This window comes from Kogia breviceps, chromosome 10 (genome assembly GCF_026419965.1).
Source record: "Kogia breviceps isolate mKogBre1 chromosome 10, mKogBre1 haplotype 1, whole genome shotgun sequence".
NCBI lineage: Eukaryota > Metazoa > Chordata > Mammalia > Artiodactyla > Physeteridae > Kogia > Kogia breviceps.
In genome coordinates this window covers 19,089,723-19,113,118 of record NC_081319.1, presented here as the reverse complement: position 1 = coordinate 19,113,118, position 23,396 = coordinate 19,089,723, and the positions used below count along the sequence as shown (strand labels likewise).

Below are 23,396 nucleotides of genomic sequence, written 5' to 3'. Positions count from 1 at the left end.
ACCTTCCACTTTCAGGCTCAACACTATCCTGCCCTGCGACCTTCAGTAAGCTTGCAGGTGGGCGCCAGGGCCTCTCCCCGATGGCAAACAGAGCCAGAGAGGGAGCAGCTAAGCTGGTGCTTAAAAGAGGACACAAGAGTAGCATCGTCCAAACCACACCAGAGTCACGAGGGTCTGGGAGACGGTAAGGTTCCACGTGTCACCAAGAGAAGAGCGGGCCACTGCGGCATGTGCTCAGCTGGCCTTTGGGGTGGACGTGGCAGAGGGCCGCTCTGCCAGGGTGGATATGAGAGCTGAGGTCAGGGCACAGCCCCGGGTGGGCGCCGCCAGCACAGCACAGGTCTCAGGTTGGATGATTAACTGTCCCACGAACAGCAGGTTTCTTGATCTTACCTGCACCGTTTGTACTGTGTAGATTTTCTTCAGATTTGATGCGCACTCCGCCGCTGTGGCACCGGGGAGGGATCTAAGCGAACAGAAGCAAAAGAGCAAAGAAACAAGGAAAAGGTTTCAGTGTTCATGAAACATTCCACAATGCAATGTAAGTCTGCAGGTCTTCACACAAAGCAGGTCTGAAACCACCGAAGCGGACACTCCTGGGATGCCAGTTAGAATTAAAAATGTGCAACTCCTCCTTTGTCAAGTCAGGTGCTCGCGTCTCCTAAAAATAAACATATTTATCCTGTGGGAGTTTAGCGGGAAAACTGGAAATGTGAGAAAGACACTGGAAACCTTAAAAATCACATTTTAAAAAATACAAAAATAACCATGTGATAACCAAGCCTTTTTGGCCTAGAACTCTGGGATAGGAAACTGGGCCTGCTGTATAGATGACCATGACAATGAAGGGTCCTGACCTGGTTATATGTTTGAAAAATCTGTTAGTTCCTTGGTGGTAGATATTTATGAACTCCCGGGTGACCTTTTGCCAACTTTAAGAAAACATGATTACTAAAAGTCACCCTTCGCCTCACTTGAATTTGCACGTGTTTCCAAAACACCCGCCTTTAGAAAATACTTCCAGTTATTTCCTCTGGCTGATTTAATTAGCTCTGCTGAACTCTGCGGTCAGAATACATTAATCTTTTGTTTGCCATACGTTCCACTAGATGGCAACATACTACCAGCTTATTCACCAGAAGAGCCACGCACTGTGACCGGCTTCACCCAGCACCGTGTCCTGGGTTTGGGGGCAACGGGACGCAGTGTCATCCATCTGCAGATGTGAAGCCTCTCCATCCTGGCTGCCTTTCCTTTCTCCCTATACTGAAGTAGCAGGTCTTGCTCAGCAATGTTGGGGTCCGGCTACATCAGGCCTAAGGTTGCAAAACTCAAGTAATGCGTGACAGCCCCATGTCTGGCTCTAAGAACTAAGAGGCTGGTGCTGAGAAGCAAGCACAGCTCACAGCTGACCCACTAGGGTCTGGAATCTAGAAAAGGAACGCTCTTTACCAGCCACTGACCCTCCGAGACACAGTCCCCAGGGGACCTCAAGACGGTGAACTTCCTGGCAAGAGATGTGCACAAAACTGAGGCAGCTCAGCGGTGGAGGGGATGGCACAGCAGAGGGCTAGGCCCAGGTGTGGGGCAAGCATCAGGCACCAGGGACAGAGCTCTGCAGGCTACAGTCCCGGAATTACGGACCAGTCACAGGGACCTGATATAAAAAACGCATTTCGGAACACCGCTCCCTAGCCTGGAGGTCACGAGGAAGCATAATTACGGACTCGTGTGGAGGCCAACAAGGGACCCTGTTGAGCAGGTGGTCTGATCAATAAATCTTCCCCGAAGCACCAGGTTTACAACTCTTTTCTAGTTATTATGAGCGTGCCGGACGCTGTTTGACAAACGCAAATCCACAATAACCACCGTGACTGCAATCTGCCGCCAGACCCGAAGCCTCAAATGGCTACGCTGCAGAACGTGATGAAGAGCGAGGCCCTGGATCAGCACCCGCGACGGTGGCGAATGACCCACGGTGCATCCGTCGCTCTATCTGGACTGCCCGGGGTACTACAGTATTGACTTCGATAAATACTAATTTGCTATTTGATACAGGTTTTATGCTGTTTGGGGTTTAAATTACAAAAGGATTGAGGGAAAAAAACTAAAAAAAATCCACCCCAAACCGTAACCTTTTCTGAGGTTTTCACATGAACAATCGATTGCCTTTATATGAAAATCTACTGGCATTTATTTTAATACTGACTTTTCTTCCTTTGAAGAGTTTAGCTGACTTCTCCACCAGATATGCTAGGAAGATATATCCCTGGCTGCCCAAAGGATATAGCAGAATATAGACAGGGTTCTTTCCCTAATGGGGGTGGTATAAGGATCCAAAGGTAGGAAATTTCCTTTGCATTTTCTCCTTTTTAAAACTGTGTGTATTGAATTTTTACTTGATTTTTAAAGCTACCATTCAATTTATGATGGTTTAGCATGAGTATAATTTGAGCGTTCACCTCATACAACATGACGTCAATTTAAGCAAATACAACATGAGAATACCACCATTTCACCCAGAAAAAAAAAAAATCACTGATAAACCTTTGCTTTACATGCCTCTTTTTAAATGCCTCTGTCTCCACGTTCTGGTCTTTTACTCATATTCTAGTGCAGGAGACAATTATACAAAGTCATTTATTTCTGTCCAGTTTCACTGCTCTAGGTTTCTGAAGAAACCTCTATAGTCTCCAGAGTCCAAGAAGGGTTCTAGCATGACAGGGAGGCAGCGCTTCGCCGGACAACAATGCCAGAGGCTGACGATCACGGACTGAATTCTCGCTTGTGTGCTCAGCAAGTCACCTTCATCACAGCCCTGAATCCTCACAAGCCTGCATATTCAGACGTCATCATTACTTCTTACCATTTTACAGCTGAGCAGCCCAGTGCCTACAGAGGTTTGATAAGGTGCCTCAGGCCACAAAAACCTGATTTGCTTACAGGTGACCTGAGACTTCCTGCTCTTTACCCCTCACTGCTAAACTGTCCAGTCAAGCCATATACACACTTACTTTTTAAAGAAAATAAATTTATTTATTTATTCATTTATTTTTGGCTGCGTTGGGTCTTCGTTGCTACACACAGGCTTTCTCTAGTTGCAGCAAGCGGGGGCCTACTCTTCGTTGCAGTGTGTGGGCTTCTCGTTCTGGTGGCTTCTCTTGTTGCAGAGCACAGGGTCTAGACACGCGGGCTTCAGCAGTTGTGGCTCGCAGGCTCTAGCGTGCAGGCTCAGTAGGTGTGACGCATGGGCTTCGTCGCTCCGCGGCATGTCGGATCTTCCCGGACCAGGGCTCGAACCCGTATCCCCTGCATTGGCAGGTGGATTCTTAACCACTGCGTCACCAGGGAAGCCACTACACACTTACATTTTTAAATGGAATTTTATAATTGACTCTTGGTGTGTTCTCATCAAGGCTGCCGTTTTTGCTGAATCCTACTTTTTTTTTTTTTTTTTTTGTGCGTTACGCGGGCCTCTCAGTGCCGTTGGCCTCTCCCGTTGCGGAGCACAGGCTCCAGACGTGCAGGCTCAGCGGCCGTGGCTCACGGGCCCAGCCGCTCCGCGGCATGTGGGATCTTCCCGCACCGGGGCACGAGCCCGTGTTCCCTGCATCGGCAGGCGGACTCTCAACCACTGCGCCACCAGGGAAGCCCGAGTTGCCTAATTTCTTAATGAAGAAGGTTGGATTCTCTAATTTTCAAGGTTCCTTGCAGATGCTGGACAGTTTTATGAATATCCAGCTATCAAAATAAGAAAAATGCTGGCAGAACTTCTGACAGTAGTGAATGGTTGGCTGGCGTGGCCAGCGCAAGGAAAGCCATTCTCCTGCGAGCCAAATCTGATCCAGACAGTGACTAGAAAACACTAAAGAGCCTATACCTCGTGCCTGACCCTCAGCCATCTTTAGCAAAGAGAACTGGGCCATATCCACAAAATCAATTTTAAAAGGGAAAACAAGCCGAGATTTGTAAGTGATCTGCCTTGTAAACAGGTCAGTCTGTAGTGGACTTGCTGATTCAAAGTTGAACTGGAAGCTGTACCATCTACAGTTACTGTTTCTTAAAGTAGCAGTGATGGTAGCTACTGGCTGGCAAAGCTGCAGCCCCAGCAGCAGGCAGCCGGCAACCCTCTCTCTTCCCTTTTCCTCTAACAGATAGTTGCAGCAACTGGAAGGGAAGTGTGTGTAGTGGATTTCAATGAAAGAGACTTTTTTTTTTTTTTTTTACTGGTATTATACATACAGTACATTCTCACATCTTAAAAAAAAATATTTTGACTTCCTTCATGTTAGATACCCAAACCTCTCAACAAAACCCTAACCAAACCCTCTCTCTGCAGACCAAGGATGCTCATCTAGGTAGAGGCGATGGGGTCTCTGAGGAGAAGACATCTGGCAATATCCAGAGACATTTCCGGTTATCACCAACCACTTGAGGGGTGCTGCTGGCATCGAGCGGGCAGAAGCCAGGACTGGACAGGATAGCACCCGCAACAAAGGGCGATCAGGTCCAAAACGGCAAGAGTCCACGCTGAGAAACCTTGCTGTATACGTGCAACAAACAGCCTAAGAAGACCTATAATCTATTTAACCACCAAAGATTCATTGCACACCTCTTTTAGCTGACGCGGATACAGCAGTGCTCATTCGAGACGAAGCCCTTGTCCCCATGAAGTGTATGCTCTAGAACTGGGACCCCTGCCTCTCTGAATTTCCCAGATTCCTGAAGGCAAAGAAACAATGTTTAGGTTCCTCTTGGTTGGCCTGGGAGGCAGGAGGTTTGAGAGAAAGTTGAGGGAGGAGTCTACCAGTAATATAACGTTGAATGTGTCCATTCCTGGAAGGCTATAGCCAAAGCTGTGGACAATCGCAGAACCAAGGAATCAGGACCTACTTTCACATTCTTTGAATACTACGTCGTCACCCTCTCACAGTACACAGCTGGAGCTGAGAACACAGCAATGGAGCAAGAAATGCCTCCTGGATGGATCAGGTTAAGGGGTCTGAATTGTTCCACTAGGAGTTTCCCCTCTGATTCAATGATAGTAATATAATAATGGCTTCCTTCTACTGAGCACGTACCGTATGAGAGGGGTTTGCCTATACATCTCTAATCCTTACAGCAGGCTTGCCAGCTTGGTATCATTATCTCCATTTACAGACTAGGAAACAAACTCAGTGAGCCTGTTTTTGAGGAGCAGGTCTGGGTTCTTTCCCTGGTCTCTCTGGCTCTGACGCCCACGATCTGCCTCTCGGATGAGGACGCTTCTCAGTAAAACACCAAGCGGTCACTGCCAGCATGGGTGGTCACAGACAGCACATCTTCCGCCAAATCCCCCTCTCAGCCCTTCTTAGGTGACCTACTCCATCCTTGGGCCCAGCCACTTACTCTCTCCTCCCCCACCACCCATTTAGCCACACTGCTGGGGGGCAGGGGCTGGCGTGGGGGGGGGGAGAAGCAGAGACACGGGACAGGGTTAGACGCCACCAGAACCCTTGGCAATAACGATAGCCCAAAACGTGATACAAGGAACACAATTCGGGAAGAACGCATTTACAGGTCATCATTTTCTGAGGCTGGACGTGAGAGGAAGGTAATTTACCGAACAAAAAGCCAAGCTGGGCTGTGGCAGCCAGGCAGGAAAGCAGAGGGCTTGAGAGGATGGTCTTTGAAATCGACAGAACCGAGCTCCAGCTCTGCCAGCCACGGCTGTGAGACAAGCCTGACTCTCGTGACCCTCGCTTCCCCTTTCTGAGAATGGTCTCTACCCCCACTTAGACCGCAAGAGCTAAGGCGCATACAGTATTTACACAGCAACTGGCGTCTAACGAGCAACAGTTGCTGTTGTCACCAGCGGCAGCAGCAAGAGCAGAGGAGGAACAGAGGCGGAAGCCATCGCAACTAAGAGACACCGAGCACATGTTCTCATCTGTGGGACCGAGGGCAAAAATCCCAAGAAGTCTGTGAGAGTGACACAGAGCTGAGAAACTCCTGGGTCCATCCTCAGGAAAGAAAAGCCCATCCGGCGCCAGTCTCTCTGGGCTTCAGGCCACAGCTTCCAGGAGCTGCTTCCACTCGGACCTGGCGAATCCAGAAGCTGTTATGGTTAAGGCAGGAGTGGGTAGGGATCCTCCTAGGTCTGCCAGGTAGATGATTAGTGTACGATGTCAGAGGAACTCTTAATGTTACAAAATCCCCAAGTCCAGCTTTATATTGCTGCTGTGTGTCTTCAACTTAATCACGGAATTAGAGCAAATGCATCTTAAGATTCTCTATGTAAAACTGGTTAAAATCCCTTTTCATTGGGGGAATTAGGAGAAGGCAGGAAGTCAAAAAGTTGGACCAACTATTCAACTTAAATGGTTTCCAGGCACATAACCACCACTTACATGCAATAATTCAATGTGTTATTTACAAATCATCTTTTTCTATTCATTAAAGCAGGTTCCTGAGAGTCTTCACAAGACAGAACTCATTTAGCTCAATTTGAGTCTGAGCCGCTTCAAAGCATTTTTATCTCCTCTCTCATTCAAGAGAGACTTATTGCGTTCCCAGTAGGTGAACAGATCACACATCGTGTGCTACACGCATGCATTATTAGTTAAACACCGTGAGGTAAATAACGGTTGCAACCCCACTCTGCAGATAAGCAAACTAAGTCTGAGGGTGGCGACCTGCCCAAAGGCTCACAGTTGGCTAACAGGAGAGTTGGTACTTGAACCAAGGGTCCCTGGCAACCTGGCTCTTTGTCAGGAGCGCAAACTAATCACTTCCAGCACGACCCCCTGCTCCGCTCGGTGCTGCAAACACGACGCTGCACCAACTACATTCTCAGCTCTCCTGCACCTTGCAACCCTCAACCCTGACTTTCCAGCAGTCCAAATGAGCCTTCTCCATTAACCCCCACCTGGTTGCTGCAGGCTAAGCTCAGGAATAAACTCCATGGGGACAGATGCCTTTGTCCGTACCTCAGAAATGATCTTAACCATTCCTTGGCTAACTGTTAGCAGAGCACAGCACCGCTTACCAGGGACCTGGATTTCGGGAGATGCTTCCTACAAAGGAAAGAAGCTGAAAAGGTTTCCTCAAACACTGCCCACATCCCTGCCACTTACAGTCCATCAACCAGCAGCATTACCTGGGCGCTTGTTAGAGCTGCAGAGCCTCCAGGCCGCACCTGACACCTGCTGAATCCCAGGCAATTTGTCTATTCATCAAAGTTTGAGGTTTGTTGATTTACATCATGTAAAGCAAGTGACCATAAGAAACGGGAAATAAAAGCTAATGGAATATAGACAGCAACATCAGAAAAATGTAAAAAAAAAAAAAATCATCATTTTCACAGATGCATTTTTTTCATCACCCAAAGAGATGATTAAGACGGGGTTATCATTAAATGTGAAGGACAATCCTATAAAGGTACTTAAACATGGGTTTTAGGTGGGGCTCTCTTCTTTTTCTCTGCCAATTTTAAAGCAGGGAGTCCTTGGCTTAATTATCTCCTGTGACACTGGCTCCTAGTTTCCTTATTTGAGAAATCCAGTGGCAGGTCCAGATGACCTCTCAAGTCCTGCCCAGCTCCCGTATTTGAGGACATGAAACACGGGAGAACTGTGTCCCACTCACCGTTCATATGCACAGGGAAGCAGTGTTCAGTGGGGTGAGGGATGCGCGTGCTTGGGGTCACACAGTCCTTACTCCAAATCCCGTTTCTGTTCTACGTGAGCTGTGTGACCTCAGGCAAGTTACCTGTCCGCGCCTCAGCTGTGTCATGTGTAAAATGTTGCTGGTACAGCCTACTTCAGTATTGTGAGGATTCTGTGGATAATTAGGTACGGCTCCAGTCTAGTGCCCGATGCACTGAAGTAAACAGCTGTGAACATTAGTAGGTTAAAGTGAAAAAAAAAAGTTTAAAACGTTCCATATGTTACAGGATAGCCAAGCTATGGATAGACGTGCCCAGGGCACATGCACACGGTAAACGTTTGGTGAAAAAACGAATGATGACTTCACCTTACGTGAGAGATCAGTTCATTTCAGCCAAGAGAATAACCTAAACGGAGAAAATTTTGAAGCCAGGGGTATGTCTCCTAAAAGCCCGATGTCCTGTTGAATATACTGACATCAGGCTCTGCTGCCAGAGGGAAAATCTGCACGAGCCCAGGTACTTGATGAAGAGGGTCCCTCGTATATCATTCACTCCATTAAAGACGATTTCATTTTAATCACTTTTAAATAGATCTGTGGCTTGTGGCTACACCAGCTTCCTGTATGACAAAGAGTCACCTGCAAAAATGGGTCAGGGCCTATTAACAGCATTTAATAGTGCATCTATTGAAACTATCTATATAATCTAAATGCTTTACTTTTGCAGGTTTATTTGATTTTGATTTTTTTCCCTTCTCTTGTCTATTGTCACTCCTGGCCTTTGAGCTCCTTGCCGGCAGCAACTGGGACTCTTTTCAGCTCGATATTAATTAATCCTTTAGTACATGAGGCTGGGTGAAAGAGAAGTGTAACAGTGTTACAGAGCCGACAGGGGAACTAAGAAGGGCCAGGTCACCGAAGTCTTGCCAGCTGTCTTAGGTTCGGAAATAAGGAAATGGCCTCTGTAATGCTGAAAGCAGGAAAATATATTTTCGAGAAGCTAGTACCAGGTAAGGACTAGTAAGCTTTCCGAGTGAGGCTGTTTAGGGCCTTTAGGCCTGTCTGTAGGAAGCAGCTACTGACCCACAGTTGGCCAGGCTGTGATCCCCTAGGTCAGGGCTTTTCCCTGCCTGAAGTACCCAGAACCCCTTTGCCTCTTACAGAAAATAAAACCCTGCCCATTAAGAGAGCTTGTGGGTTCAGAAAGGCAAGAATGGGGAAAAAGGATAGGAAAAGTCGAAACTCCAGCCACTTTTCTCCCTGTCACCTACGGCCTTCCATGCAGCCCCCTGCCCTCACCTAGACCCAGTAGCCCGCTCTGGGATGAACAAGGATGATTTGCAGATCCTCTTTGTCAGGCCTGGGTGGGAACCCAGCCTCCATGAGACGTGTTCTTATGGAGACACCACTGGAACACACTTGAACGTACTCCACCCTGGAAGGCGGGTCCCTCTAGAATTCAGTACCTGGCTGAACTCTGCACTGATGCCACTGAAGCAGATGGTGTGGAACCTCCTGGGAGGCCCAGGCCCATGTTGTCACCTTTGCATTCTCAGCACCTACAACACTGGCGACTATGTGTTCAGTTAGTCTCATCAACAAACAGAGCAGCAACTGTGACGTTTTGGCACCTGAGGCATTTGTTACAAGTGCACCTTCTACCCCAGAGGTCTGATGGAGCAGGTCTGGGGCAGGGACGGGAGCCTGTAATTTTTTTTTTTTTTTTTTTTTTTTTTTTTTTTTGCGGTACGCGGGCCTCTCACTGCTGTGGCCTCTCCCGTTGCGGAGCACAGGCTCCAGACGCGCAGGCCCAGAGGCCATGGCTCACGGGCTCAGTTGCTCCGCGGCATGTGGGATCTTCCCGGACCGGGGCACGAACCCGCGTCCCCTGCATCGGCAGGCAGACTCTCAACCACTGCGCCACCAGGGAAGCCCGGGAGCCTGTAATTTTTAACACTGACTGGGTGGAGCTAAGTCCTGATGGGGTGGGGTTGGTGGGCCATGTAGTGAGCGCCCACCTTCGTGATTCAAAACACAAGAACACAAATACTCACTAGGTAGCTACTATGCACACTCTAAGGTGCCCCTGCGGGAGCAAACGCGAGGCAGTTATGTGTCTCACGGTCAGGAGGAATTAATGATCCGTAATACAAATACAGGCTATAAAAATGCGGTAGGACCACAAAGGAGGTGGGCTTAATCATGCCTGGGCCAAGCGCTTTGAAGGACAATTATAGAGGTGGCAGCTCAAGAAGGCCTCCAAGGACGTGTGGCAGCTTTTTAGGTAGACAAAGGGGAGGAGGGCAACCCAAGCAGAAGGAACTTCACAAGACAAATCTCAGAGGCTGGCAAGTCCATGGTTTATCCAGCAGAAGGGCCAGGCGTTTGCTGTTGTTACCAGAGAGAATGGGCAGACTGGGCGGCATAATGGAGTTGGGGAGACACAGGTGATGAAACTGAAAAGGAGGTGGGCTTCACATTAAAAAGAGCAACACAGGGCTTCCCCGGTGGCGCAGTGGTTGCGAGTCCGCCTGCCAACGCGGGGGACGCGGGTTCGTGCCCCGGTCCGGGAGGATCCCACGTGCCGCGGAGCGGCTGGGCCCATGAGCCGTGGCCGCTGCGCCTGCGCGTCCGGAGCCTGTGCTCCGCAACGGGAGAGGCCACGGCAGCGAGAGACGCGAGCACCGCAAAAACAAATCAAAACAAAAAAAGAGCAATACAGAAGTTTCTACCACAAAAGTCAATCACAGCTGCTGGTAGAGGTAGGGGTGCAGACCCACAATTCCACCTGGCTGGAGCACACAACCCCACAACAGAGGCACCCTTAGGTGGTGAGAGACACAGGGCCAAAATCCACTGCCGTGGCAGAGGGGAGGGGCGGGGAGTTTTGGAACGACGAGACCGGGCATAGTTTAGAAGGCTGAGCTGTAAGCCCAGGTCAGGGAGGCTTGGGGAGAGACAAGCTTGGGAGCGGGAGGCTACAGCATGTGATTGGGGCTGGAGGGGCCCAGGACGTGCAGAGGGTGGGACGCGGAGAGGACGGGACGGCTTGGCCTCGGAGCAACGTCAAGTACAGAACTGGACAGGGAAGGGTGCGTGAGAGAGAAGGGGGTTCCAGGTAGGATGGTGGTGGTGTTGACCATAACAGGGCAGGTCACGTGTGTCCAGAACTCAGGAGAGAGGTCGGGGCTAGGATGCAGATTTGCAACTGATCAAATTAGAGTAAAATCAGCTGCCACAGGAGAAGGGAAAGTCACCGTGGGTAGAATTCAACAGCCCCCTAAATATTCAGTGTGGGCTGAGCTGTCCTAGGCTCTGATCTAGGGGCTGAGGACAGAGTGGTGGGGGAAGTGTCCATTCTGGTGAGAGAGGACAGACAAACAGTGCTAACCCTACAGAGACCGTAAAGCAGGAGCAGGCCCTCAGGGAATGTGTCAGGAGGTGCGGGTCACTCTGTACCAACGGTCAGGGAAGGCCTCGCTGAGAAGATGACGTTCGAGCAGAGACCGGAAGTCAGGGAAGCGCAGACCTAGCCGATGACTGAGGGAAGAGCATCCAAGGAGGAAGGACCCCCGGGGGCAAAGGCCCACTCTTAGGATGATGGAGAAAGAGCAAGGGGTCCAGCAAACTCAAAGGCCATGTGCAGTAGGGAGGGTGACAGAGAGACAGCAGGAGAAAGGTGTACCAGGCTGGGCAGGAAATGCTGCAGAATCTCATGGGCCATGATAAGCAATCTGGCTTCTGCTTGGAGAGGAGCCGGGAGCAGAGAAGTGACATGTTTTAACTGTGGTATTTAAAGGGACCGCTTTGGCTGCTGCGATGGGAATGGACTGTACGAGGCAAGAGCAGAAGCGGGGAGATGCTTCTGTTAGCATGCTCTTGCCTTCATCCAGGTGACAGATGTGGTGTGGTCCAGGGTCTGGGATGCAGGTGGGGAGAACACGTTGGATTCTAGACGCATTTTGAGGGTAGAATCAATAGCATTTGCTGTTAACAGATGTAGCAGGAGGAAGAAGAATGGGGAAGGGGATAGAAAAGGGGGGGAGGTAGGAGGAAGAGGAGGAGAATCACAGATGACTCCAAGATTTGGAGGGGGGGGGCGATGAACAACCGGAAGGAGGGGGTTGCTGTTAAGTGCTCTGGTCTGAGACGACACAGACGAAGGAGACGTGATGGGGAGGGCAGCCGAGGAAGTGGTCTGGCACGTGTTGAGTAAGGATGTGTATTAGACATCCACATGGAGACGGAGAGGAGGAGTTGGATGCATGAGCGTCAGGTTTGGGGAATCACCAGTGTACAGATGGAGCTGAAAGCCTTGTGACTGCATGAGATCACGGTGTGGATGGCAACAAGAGAAGAGGCCTGAGCACTGAGCCCATGGATAAAACTTAGAGGAGAGGGGGGTCACCATGAGATGAAAACAAAGCAGTCAGAGGCACACAACCAAGAGTGGCCTCCAAGAATCAAGACAGGTCCGAGCTTTACATACCCAGAAAAGGGGAGGAAAACTCTTCATCCTACACCCCCAGCCAAAATTATCGCCCAAACGTTTGAATCCTTAGCCATAAAGTCTAATTAGAAAACAAACAAAGACTTACTGGAGTTTACTACTGAAACTTGCAGATAACTCTACTGGGAGGACCCTCAAATTCATCCATGACGGGGATAAATTAGGATGCTGGCTTCCTAACACTGAATTCAGACAAGGTGCTCTGGGGAACCACTGATGGGTGAACGGGTGGTAATCAGGGGGCACTGGATAATAATTCTAGTAGTTAGCATTTACTGTACACGTTTTCTATGCTAGGACGCTCGCTGGTGTTTTACAATCATAGCGCTCATGGGGCCCTCAGAATGTCCTACGATTATTTATCCCCATTTCACAAACCATGCAAGTGAGGCCAGAACATTTGTTCATCATCACAGAGTCGGCCGGGAGGTAGGACAGGCCAAGAGGTAGGTGCCAAAGACTTTCAATTAGCAGGAGACCTTTGGATGGTGTGGTTCTCGAGCCTGATGTCATCGGCGGCAGACATCAGCTACCTGAGGTGAAGGCTGCCCTTGGAAGGGCTCTCCTGAGAGCCTTACCACCCTCTCTACAATCTTGTTTCTCTTGGGGGGAAAAAAGATACAAGGGGACCTCTAGAACACAATGTGTTCACAGCCCCGAGGGAAAGAGGGGCACCCTGCATCTCCAGAGAAGTGGAGAAAGTTCAATAGTAGTTATGGGATGACGGATCAGGCAAAATGAATTCATATGTGCAATGCTGGAACTAAATATTATTTCTAAATTAATACAGCTTCAACTTCTGTTGAAGATTTGGACATGGTGGCAGTAACATGTTTCATTTGATTACCGGCTTTCAGAGAACAAAAATGTGCAAACACACAGTAGAAAAGCTATAGTCTGTCTTCACTGGAGTTACCGTGGTCTTAACTTAAAACATATTAGATATTCTTTAAAAGTTGTGTTAAGCTACAAAGATATATTTACAACACAGGGAATAGAGTCAATATTTTTAAATAACTATAAATGGAATATAACCTTTAAAAATTATGAATCACTATATTGTATGTACACTGTATAACTTACATAATATTGTACATCAACTATGCTTCCAAAAGAAAAAAAAGATACCAGATATTCTTTAAAACTTGTGTTGCTATATAGTTTTAGTATCTTAGACCATTCTTAAAAACATTGTGCCTGTAAGCAGACTAATGTTTGACCTGTTTATAAACACACTCTTTTGGTACTGTTTCCAGCAGCCCACCAGTATCCAATGGTCCACAGGTCCAGATTTAACACCTTGAAAACAGATACCAGGTAAACAGCAATTCCAACACACCTTTGAAAACAAAGACACACATGATTTCATTCTGCTACAATTTGCCAAAACCATTCTTGTTTTGACAGTAAAACGCTCTCTTAGCATCTCATAACGAAAGTGAAAATATTTTTTTTAAAAAAAACAGAAAAACAGACTCACTGTATCTTACCCACCCCCAACTTCTGTGTGTCCCCAGAAAAGACAATGACTCCAAGTGTCAGTTCTTGTAGATGGGTGCTAATTCCAACAGGAAGAAAGGAATGAGCTTGTCTCCCTAAGAAAAGATGAATATCACTTTAAAAAAATCTTGCAGGTATTTTACGCAAGGCTTTTAAAAACCAGATTTGCGTCTACTGAGTAAATTTCACAGAAAACGGACACATCCATGCCTCCCTAACACTTAACCATAGAAATACAGTGTCATCAGAACTTCCAAAAGCTCTTGGGACAACCTTGAAGTGTCATCCTTGGGTACCGGCTGGGTGACAGATACTCTACGAAGGGACTTTGTAATTCATCCATTTATTCATTTGTCAAAAGTTTCTTGCGCTCCTACTAGGTGCCAGGCACAAGTTCTGCTCACTGGCGCGTAACAGAGGGGGAAACGTTGAAGGATTGAGACGGATGGAAAAATAAACAGTTTCCTACACAACACAACTCGGTAGCATCATAAACTTTATGAAGAAAAACAGCGAGGACATAAGCGATGGGAGGTAGCAGGGGTGCTAACTTAGATGCGGCGGTCATGTAGGCATTTCTGAGAAGGTACCTGAGCTGTCCCCTGAGAAAGCTATTAATTGTCCCCACTTTACCAACAAGGTGAGGCGTGGCTCACCACTGAATCCCCAGCACCTAGCGGGCGTGTGGGTCCACAGTAAGTGCTCAAGAAATAGCTGCCCGGTGGATGAGAAAGAATTCAAAGGCAGCATCGGTGGGCGGGGGTAGGCGCCCGCTGTGCCACAGTAATACCACCTCCGCACACTTCCCAGGCGGCTGGTCGACTTTCCCGAGCGCTGTCACAGCGAGGGTCGTGTCCCGAGTTCCCCAAGAGCCCCGTGGGGGGTGCCCAGGACAGCATCAGCCGCCCCACTTTACAGCGAGGACCGATCACCCCGCCAGGCCCGGCATCTCCCACTGCCCGGACAGGATACCCGCCCGCCGGCGTTTCTTCTTCGGAAGGAAAGAAAGAGGAAAAGTGCTGCCGAAACTTTAGCGACTGCGTGTTTTCTCTCCCGGCCGTGAGGCGAGGCCGCCCGACAGCCGCTCGCGCCGGCCCCAAACCCTCGGCTTCCGAGCCGGCTCTGCGCGAGCTCGCGCGGCGGGGCCGGCGCCCGGGGCCCGGGGCTGGGGGCCGGGCCGCCCGAACGCACCCGGCCCGGGGCGGGCGAGGCGGGCCCCGAGACAAAGCGGCGGCGCAGGCTCGGCGGGCGCACGGCGGCGGTGGCGGCGGCGATCCCCGCGACCCCCTCACCTGTCGAGCCAGAAGGTCCAGGGCGAGTGCAGCGGGACCCCACCCGGCTCGGGCCGCAGCTCCGAGAGCTGCTGCAGGCCCAGCGGCGGCGCGGCGGCGGCAGCGACGGCGGCGCGGGGCCCCGGGGGTGCCTGGGCTCCGGCGGGGGGCGCGGCGGCCGGGGGCAACGCCATTTTCTCCGCCGCGCCTGCGAGGCCGGCGGACGCGCGGACCGCGGGGCGAGCAGCGGCTGAGTCACCCAGGCCCCCGCCCGCCCCGCCGCGGCCGCCCCGCCCCGCCCCGCCCCGGCCTTTCGCCCGCCCGGCCTGGGAGCAGCGCCGCCGAACAAAAGCACGGCCCACGCGAGTGGGGGGCCGATGCGGCGCAGGCACCGACCCAGCGTGCGGGGACTGACGGACTCGCGGGTCTGGGGGAGGGCAGAGCGGCGGCGGGGACGGCTTCCAAGGCTACAGGGGTGGGAGGAACAGAGGAAGGGTCAAGCGGTGGGTTCTGCAGCCAGACAGGAGGTGAGCAAGATGTATGGGTGGGCTACAGAAAGGTGGAGGCATGGATGGATGGATGGTCCAGTGGATGGAGTCTCAGACCCACATGGTGGGAGGGGAGGAGGGGTGGACAGACATACCAGCAGTCTGAAGGATGGGTGGGAAAGCTGGCAGATGGTTGGAGGAGGGGTGGAGGGACGGAAAGGCAGATGGAAGCACAGTTGGATGTGAGAGACAGATGCCCGGGGAACCGCTGGCCAAATGAATAGAGACTGGAGTGCCCACGAGTGCAGAAAGAAAGGGTCAGACAGACAGAACCAGGACCACTGACCGGGGGATGAAGTTGTTACAGGTCAGTTTTGCATGTTTCCTAACTCAGCTGATTTGAAGGGGCCACCAGGTGCCCAGAGTGTGACCAGCTTTAAATGAGGGTGCCCCAAATCAGCCCAAGGTCTCCACACTTGCCCCAAAGCACCCACAAGGAAGGAGGAGGAAACTGGGCATCAGGAACCCAGCCCTCCCTCCGCTTTCTGCACCTTTGAATACAGAGGAAGCGCCTTTGGCCATTAAGATTCCTGAGCCTCCCAGCACCGCCCCTTGGCAAGTGTCTATCATTCTCTCTTTCAAAAGAAAAGGAAACGCATGAGGGCATGTGAACACACATGTCACAGCTGGCATGGACATGGACACCCTCCTTAAGCTTGAATTTCTGGATAGTGCCTCTCTGGCCTTTACCAGCTATGGATGTTGAGTTCTGTCTCCTCAAAGATTTTCTCCGTGGCCTAGCATACATACATTCCGCTCTTAGCCTGAGCATCTCTGGGATGGACTAGAAGAGGAGCTACAAAACTAGATGGGTTCGGGGGTTTCACAGGCATTGTAAACACCTGTTATGAATCCCAGGGTAGGTGCCTTCCCTAAAAAGTATTCAAGTTCAGATAAAATGACCACAATGAAAACAAAACCGCTGCTTTGCAATCCCTGCTTCGAACATAATTTTTATACAACGTATGATGCTGGAAGCACTGACATATTTACAAGCCCTTCCACCTCTGAGATACAAGGGGCGCTTTTGGTTAGATGCATTTTGGGGGTTGGTTAATTTCTCCTTTTATTTTTTCCAGAAAATGCATATATGGCAGTGTTTAAGCTATTCTGAGCGCTTTATCCTTTTTAACTCATTTAATCCTCACAAAATCCAATGAGGAGGATACTATTATTAGCACATTTAATAGATGAAAAGTGGAGAAGTTAAATTAACCCCAAGGTCACCCAGTTAGTGAGAGAGCCAGGATTTGAACACACGTATTCAGGGTCCAGAGTCTAGGCTTCTAACTGCCAGTCTCTACTGCCTCTCTAACTGGAAAACTAACAGGTCCACATAGTAAAAATAAGAAAATCAATAGTAAGTCTCCTCCCCTCCCAAGACGATCAGTCTTCTTGCCCAGAGGAAACCACTGTTAACAGTTTCCTTCCGGAAAAATGCAAGTATGCCTGTAAAGGCATATATCTACAAATATAAATTGTATACCTACCTATATCTTTTATAAAGAAAGAGAAGCATTTTATACCATTGCTGCACCTCCTTATCTTAATTGACATTATATATTTGAAGACTTTCATATCAAAACATATAAATCTACTTCATTTTAAGGAGTGCAAAGTAATCCATTCTAAATAAGTAATGTAATTTAATTCACTAGCCCTCAAGATTTATTTGGTTTGCAGTTGTTTTCTTTGATAAATAATGCTACCATAAGCATTTTTTATATGTAATGTCTTTCCTCATCTGCACAAGTTTATTTCAGAATAAGTTTGGAGAAGAAGAATTTTTGTCTGTGTCTAAAATTGCTAAATTACATTGCCAAATTACCATGCAAGTGGTTACATACATTTATATATAATTGATTTATAAATAATGGCTGATTCTGAAATTTTATATTTACTTAGTGACATCTTTAATTCTTTATATAAAATTCTAAGGCATTGGTAGAAAGGGAGTTTTTGCTTTTTATTGATTAGAACTAGTCAAACTGTCAAGTTTAGCTTCTTCCTTATGTTCTGTGACAATACTCTCAGCAAGAAAGGAATATTTTAAAAGTTTTATCTGCAGTTTCTAAAAGAGAGTATGCACCACGTGATACATTACTTTCAGAATTTAGAACGAGGAACAGTCTGGCAATTTGTCTTTACTGAATATCAATTATGTACCTCCCTCTCTTTTTGCTTTGGCTTCCAGGATGCTCGAAATTACATGTGCTGTTCAATCACAACATCAGTATCAACCAATGAAAAAGCATCACTATTTTTATGTTAATATATTCCTATTTTAATGTTAATGATCCAATTGCACGTGTGCATCTTATACCGTGAACCCCTCAAACCTATTTTGGAAGCAGGTGATACACAAAAGATATAAAATTTAAATCACCTTAAGATTAATAAAAGCAGTCAGGCAACATGACTAAGGTGAGAAGCAAGGAGGGAACAATGGGCATGACTTTTGTTCCCTTCCTGTTTGAAACGTGTAAGAGACTTAACTCTTGTTATCACTCTTCAGAATCATCCTTAGAAGATAAGAAATGAGGAAAACTCCCCTCGTCTTTCCCACTTTGCAACTGGGCAGCAGGAATTCCAATAATTTCAGGGTAGAAAGGGAACTTGGAGATTACCTACGCACACCCATATTACAAATGGAGAAACTGAGGCCCAGAGAGGTGAGGTGACTTACCCGAGGCCACAGCTCTAGGAAATACCACAGGCAGGACTAGAACGTGGGTAGCTTGAGATCCAGGCCAATGTGCTCTCCCACTGCGTAACACGCAACTCAGACAGCTTGGGGCGGCAGGAGGGAGGAAGAGAAGGTGACCCCACAGCCCCTAGCAATGAAAGCAACAGAAAAGACTTGAGGCACTCATAAATAATTAAGCAATTAGCTGCAGCAGCTACTCCCCTCCCTTGCAGCATCCAGTCACCAAGGCAACTTGGGCAGGGTGCCTGCTGGTTGCCTAGTAACAGTGTGGTCTGCTCCCCTGACATGCTCCCTAGGCATCAAAAAGGATTTGAGAGCCGGGAAGAGCCTTAGATAGGGACCACTACTCCAACACCTTCATTTTCCAAATGGGTAAATGGAGGCCCAGAGAAGCCGAGTAACCTGCCCAAGGTCACACAGCTACTCAGAGGCACAGCCAGTCTCCATTTCTAGTTGCTTTCCATTGCACTATGGCTGTCTCAGGGACACTGCAGATGGAGGAGAGGAGATCTCTCCACAGTTCCTAGAATAACAAGAAAGTAAGATGGAGAGAGCAAGCAAGAAAGAGCCGGAGACCTTCAGCTTTCATATGCAATTAACAGGAGCTGGTAATCCCATCGGCCAGACTTTCATCATCACCATGGCAACATGGGTGAGGTGGGTACTGGTTGCCTAGTAACAAGTGGTCCTCTGTCTCCACTCACATCCGGCTCCCTGGGAGTCACAGGAACAGTAGAATGTTGGAGCTGGAAGGGAAGGCAGGGATCCGAACTCAGTCTCCTCCTTTGACTGAGGTTCAGGGCCGCTGTACAAGGTGACACAGCCACAGAGCTAGCTAGTGACAGGGACTAGTTGGTCAGCGAGCCTTTCCTGAATTCACTCCATTTACTGCTGTCACAGCACTGTGCAAAGGGACGCTTCACTCAATAAAGACAAAACATGGCAGGGGAATGGCAAGTGGTCCCCGGGATATATTTCTACCGCTAGTCTAAACGGTGGCAATTCTGCACACGAGGCCTGGCACACAAGGGGCACTCCACTCCGTATGAAACACGGCGTCTCTAAAGTCAGAACACCTGAGTCAAAAGCCAGTTCTCCCCAAACCTGGAAAGCTTCTTATCCCTCTGCACCTCTGGCTCCACATCTAAGAAATGGGCATCCTGATATTCCCTACCTCTCGAGATGTCATTAGGATTAAATGAGAAAACGTACACATCAAGTACCTGGTATACGGTAAAGATGTAGTAAATGTTAAGTAGTCATTTATTCCACTTTCAGTAAATATTTGTTGCACGTCTGCTATGTAAATGCCACTGTTCTAGGGTCTTGAGATTCATTAGCGAGCAATACAGACAAAAGAAATCCCTATTTCAGGAAGCACACTTTCCAGTGGAATGAATATTTGATACACACACACCCAATACATATATCTATTTAAGTGTTTGTTGAATGGGTGGAGAAACTCATTGGCAATATGCTATGTTTTTGCTACTGGGCTCCTTCTCTCTAAGACTGAGAAGTTTCCTGTATACAGGGTGTGATGCTATAAATATGCAGGCCTGTCTTGTATGTGGAAACTCCCGTCGTTTTCCTTTCTTTTAAAAGCTCGGAGGAAAAAGGAAGGCAGTGGCCACTAGATGGCAGACCTGTCTCCCCAGATACTGGGCCTGGAGGCACAGGCTAGGGGCACAGACCCAGACAGACACTTCCAGCAAAGGCAAGGGCTGCAGCTGGTCCGTCCCAGGGCAAGGCTAGGAGGGGTGGGGGAGACTGGAAACGCCTCTGGGACACTGGGGGTGTAGGGGGAGACTGTAGTGTGGTGTAAGAGTGATTGCTTTAGTGAGACTGAATCCTGCCTTAACCAAGACCTTGCCCCAGGTAAGCTGTGTAACCCGGGGAAGTTTTATTCACCTTGCTGAGCTCCAGATTTCTCCTGTGGAACAAAGAGGTAATAATAAGAGCTCCCTCGTGTTGCCACTTTGAGGCATGCGTGAGAAAACATGTCTAAGGCACCTTGCAAGCTGCACATCGAAAAAGCTCAAGCAATGTTACAGAATCTAAAGGACCCCTGAAGGTCTGGTTCAGGATTGCAAGTGGAAGAGAGAGGGGTAAGGGAAAGAGCACTTATTAAAGCCCTTGCAATGAGGAGACGGCGGTCCTCCCAGGCACTGGGCTTGGAAATTGTGGCATTGAGGTTCGGTTGTCCCACCTTCCACCTCCCTGTCCACCCATCAGCCCCAGAGTCCTTGTCCTGTTCTTCCTGCCCTTGCCCTGCTCTTCCTCTTTATTCCCAGGGGTAGCACCCACTCGCGGGCCTCACCTGCTGAGGTCCGGCCAAGCACACTAGTCTCCCTGCTTCCGGCACCAGCCCCCCTCCAACCCGCTGTGGGACAGCAGCCTGAGCAATTGTCCCCAAACAGCCATTTGACCATGTCTAAAGTGCTCCACTGGCTTCTTACAGCTCTTGGGAGAAAGCGCAGACTCTTTCCGGTGGCCACCAGGGCTCAGCATCTTCTGGGTCCTTCCTGCCTTTCCAAGTCCGTGGCAGCGTGGAGGTATCGGCCCCTGTTGGTTCCTCTCCTGAACCTCCAGCCCCTCTGTTCTGCACAGCTGCCCCTTCTCCCATGCACGCCTCCTGGGCAGCCTCTTCCCCAGCCTCCCGCTCGACAGCAAGTCGCCTCCACCCCTGATCATTTCCTTCCCAGCACGTGTCCCAGTCTCACGGACCTAGCGCGTCCCACACCAGAACGTCCGGTCCCAGAGGGCCAGGCCCCTGTTCTGCTCTGCTGTGCCCACGGCCGGCCGTAGGTATGACACATCACCAGGATCTGTTCAGTACGTGAACTGGGTATACAACAGCTACTGATTGAGAGGAACAGTCTGTGCATTGATCTCCCAGTGTCTAGACTTTCTCCCGGGTCAGTGTATCCATTGTGGACATGGCACTTTAGTCTTCCTAAAAAGCAACTCCTACTCTTGGGCATTTAAATTGTTACCGAGGTTTGTGTCCACTACGTGCCCTCCCCTCCCTGCAATAAATATACTCTGCAAACCACTGACTCCTTATCAAAGAGTAGTTATTAATGCTCCGCCAGGCCAGTCAATCAACCAGAGAGGTGAGGATGACTCAGATGAGAAACAGGACCTGAAGAGGAAGGCCAGCAGGCTTCCACACGGTCTTTGGAAGTTTTCAAAGGAGAGGAAAAGATGGACAGTAGAGAGGCAAGGTGAGCTGCCCACACTTAACAGCTGGGTGATTTTGGAAAACTGAGTCAAGCTCTTTGCATCCCCTTTTTTCTCATTTGAACAGTGAGCGCCCCGCTAGTCCCTGCCTCGCGGTGCTGTCTGGAGGCGAGGCTCTGCGTGAGCCCTTAAAATGCCCCACGAGTGCTGGGTGCCACTTCCTGATGACCGTTCCTGGCGGGGAGAGCCGCACACCTCCTGTGCTTGTTGGAACAAGGGTGTTCTCCTTTGCACTCTGGAGAGTTAGAGGAGAATGTGTAGAACAACCGACTGTCCTGGTTTGCGTGGGACTGGGGCACGGAAAGTCCCGGAAAACCCCTCCTCGGTCCTCCGCAAACTGGGGCGGTTGGTCGCGTTAGGAGCACGTCCACGGAGCACGGGCTGTTGCACGTGGCTTGCCACGCCCCTCATGGAGGCCTCCAGTCCCCAGAGCGGCTGAAAATTGCTGGTATAGCGGAGCACGGGCTGTTGCACGTGGCTTGCCACGCCCCTCATGGAGGCCTCCAGTCCCCAGAGCGGCTGAAAATTGCTGGTATAGCGGAGCACGGGCTGTTGCACGTGGCTTGCCACGCCCCTCATGGAGGCCTCCAGTCCCCAGAGCGGCTGAAAATTGCTGGTATAGCGGGAGTGTATTGCTGGTAGAGCGACCAGCAACCAGCTGGTCACTTCTTCACGGCTAAGAAGCTCCCTGCTTTACGGATAAGATTTCGTTTTGAGCTGTCAGTTATGGCTCAGATATCACGAAGGGAAGCATTCTGCAAGCCGGTATTCTGAAGAAGGGCACCGTGCTTTTCACAGCTTTATGTTTAAGCTTAAATAATCACATCATTCTACGGCTTAAGAAATCCTGATATAGCAAATACCAACTTCCTCAGCCAACTACTAAGAGGTGATGAGCCATGTTACGCAATGACCACCTGTACCTTATTTTCCATATTAGCCTAAGTGCCTTGAGGGTGGGAAGCCTGCCTCTGTGGTCTCCACAGAACAGATGGCTTGTGTAGCGGACACTCAATAAATATTGGGATGATGAATCCCTGTGTGATTAAAACATTCATGAACTGTTTTATAAGTCATTTACTTCTTAAGAGCTGAGTAGTCTAAAATTTGAGAAGCTATTATCAACTGATGGGCGATTAGAAAAGGAAAATAAGCAATTTTTGAAATGAAACCACATTACTTGTTTTCTAAAAAAAAAAAAATAAACCAACAAAAACTTGTAATTGCATAAAATTCTTAGAACAAGAACTACCGTGTGCAAAGTGCTACATTAGGAATCACAGAGATGCTTTCAAACAGCAACTTAGGCCAATGAAACCTTGCAGCCACTTAATCTCTCACCATCAGCAGGAACTGCATGCTCCCAATAAAGATATTGTCAGTTTTTTACTTCTTTCCTGTTGATTTTCATTTATTACATATTCTGTAGATAATGTTAATTTGCACGTCATGGTATTTCTTTAAAAGTTTCTTGGTTTTTATGGTAAGATGGGGTCTTTTTCTGGCAAGTGAAGGATATGCACATATTATTTACACAAAGTGTGTCACAAAATGTGGGCCCTGGTGGGACTTATGAGCAACATGGTAGCCCACAGATCACCTGGCATGTGTGTCTTGTGGCATAAATATTTACTATGTTGACAATGATCTTGGAGATAATTCAGAATCATTTTTGTCCTTTCAAAACCTCCTAGATCCCTCAGAACTAAACTCCGAATTATCCTAACTTTGAGTTGATTCTCTATCATTCCTAAAATACCCAAGGGTCATCTTTTCTATTGTATGAAACATAATCTTGTCAATAAAATACAGCATCGTTTCTTTCATATGTTGCAAAAGCACAGTCAATGATGCAAATAATCTCCTATCTCATTCTGAGGGAAAACCATTAATGAGACCATACTCTTTGCAAGAATCGAAATTTAGCAGTAAGAGGACACAACCCATCCATAAAGGCAAGACATACATTA

General features: G+C 48.9%; 1 protein-coding gene across 12 annotated transcripts in view; it reads right to left on the bottom strand.

Annotated features, from left to right (window-relative positions):
• EIF4E3 (eukaryotic translation initiation factor 4E family member 3) overlaps window positions 1-23,396 on the bottom strand; it is a 148,238-nt gene that overhangs the window by 108,025 nt on the left and 16,817 nt on the right. For 7 of the 12 annotated variants that reach the window (XR_010842506.1, XR_010842505.1, XM_067043631.1 and 4 more), the window contains exons 1-2: window positions 14,950-15,151; window positions 394-466 (exon numbers count right to left, since the gene is read on the bottom strand). Coding sequence is in view for 5 of the 12 variants with exons in the window: in XM_067043631.1 (XP_066899732.1) it covers window positions 394-466; window positions 14,950-15,122 (246 nt within the window). In the remaining 7 variants the exon portion in view is untranslated. Of the gene's footprint in view, window positions 1-393; window positions 467-14,949; window positions 15,152-18,162; window positions 18,311-18,759; window positions 18,930-23,396 lie in introns of those variants that run through there. The other 5 variants (XR_010842507.1, XM_067043633.1, XM_067043636.1 and 2 more) reach the window with 2 other exon arrangements.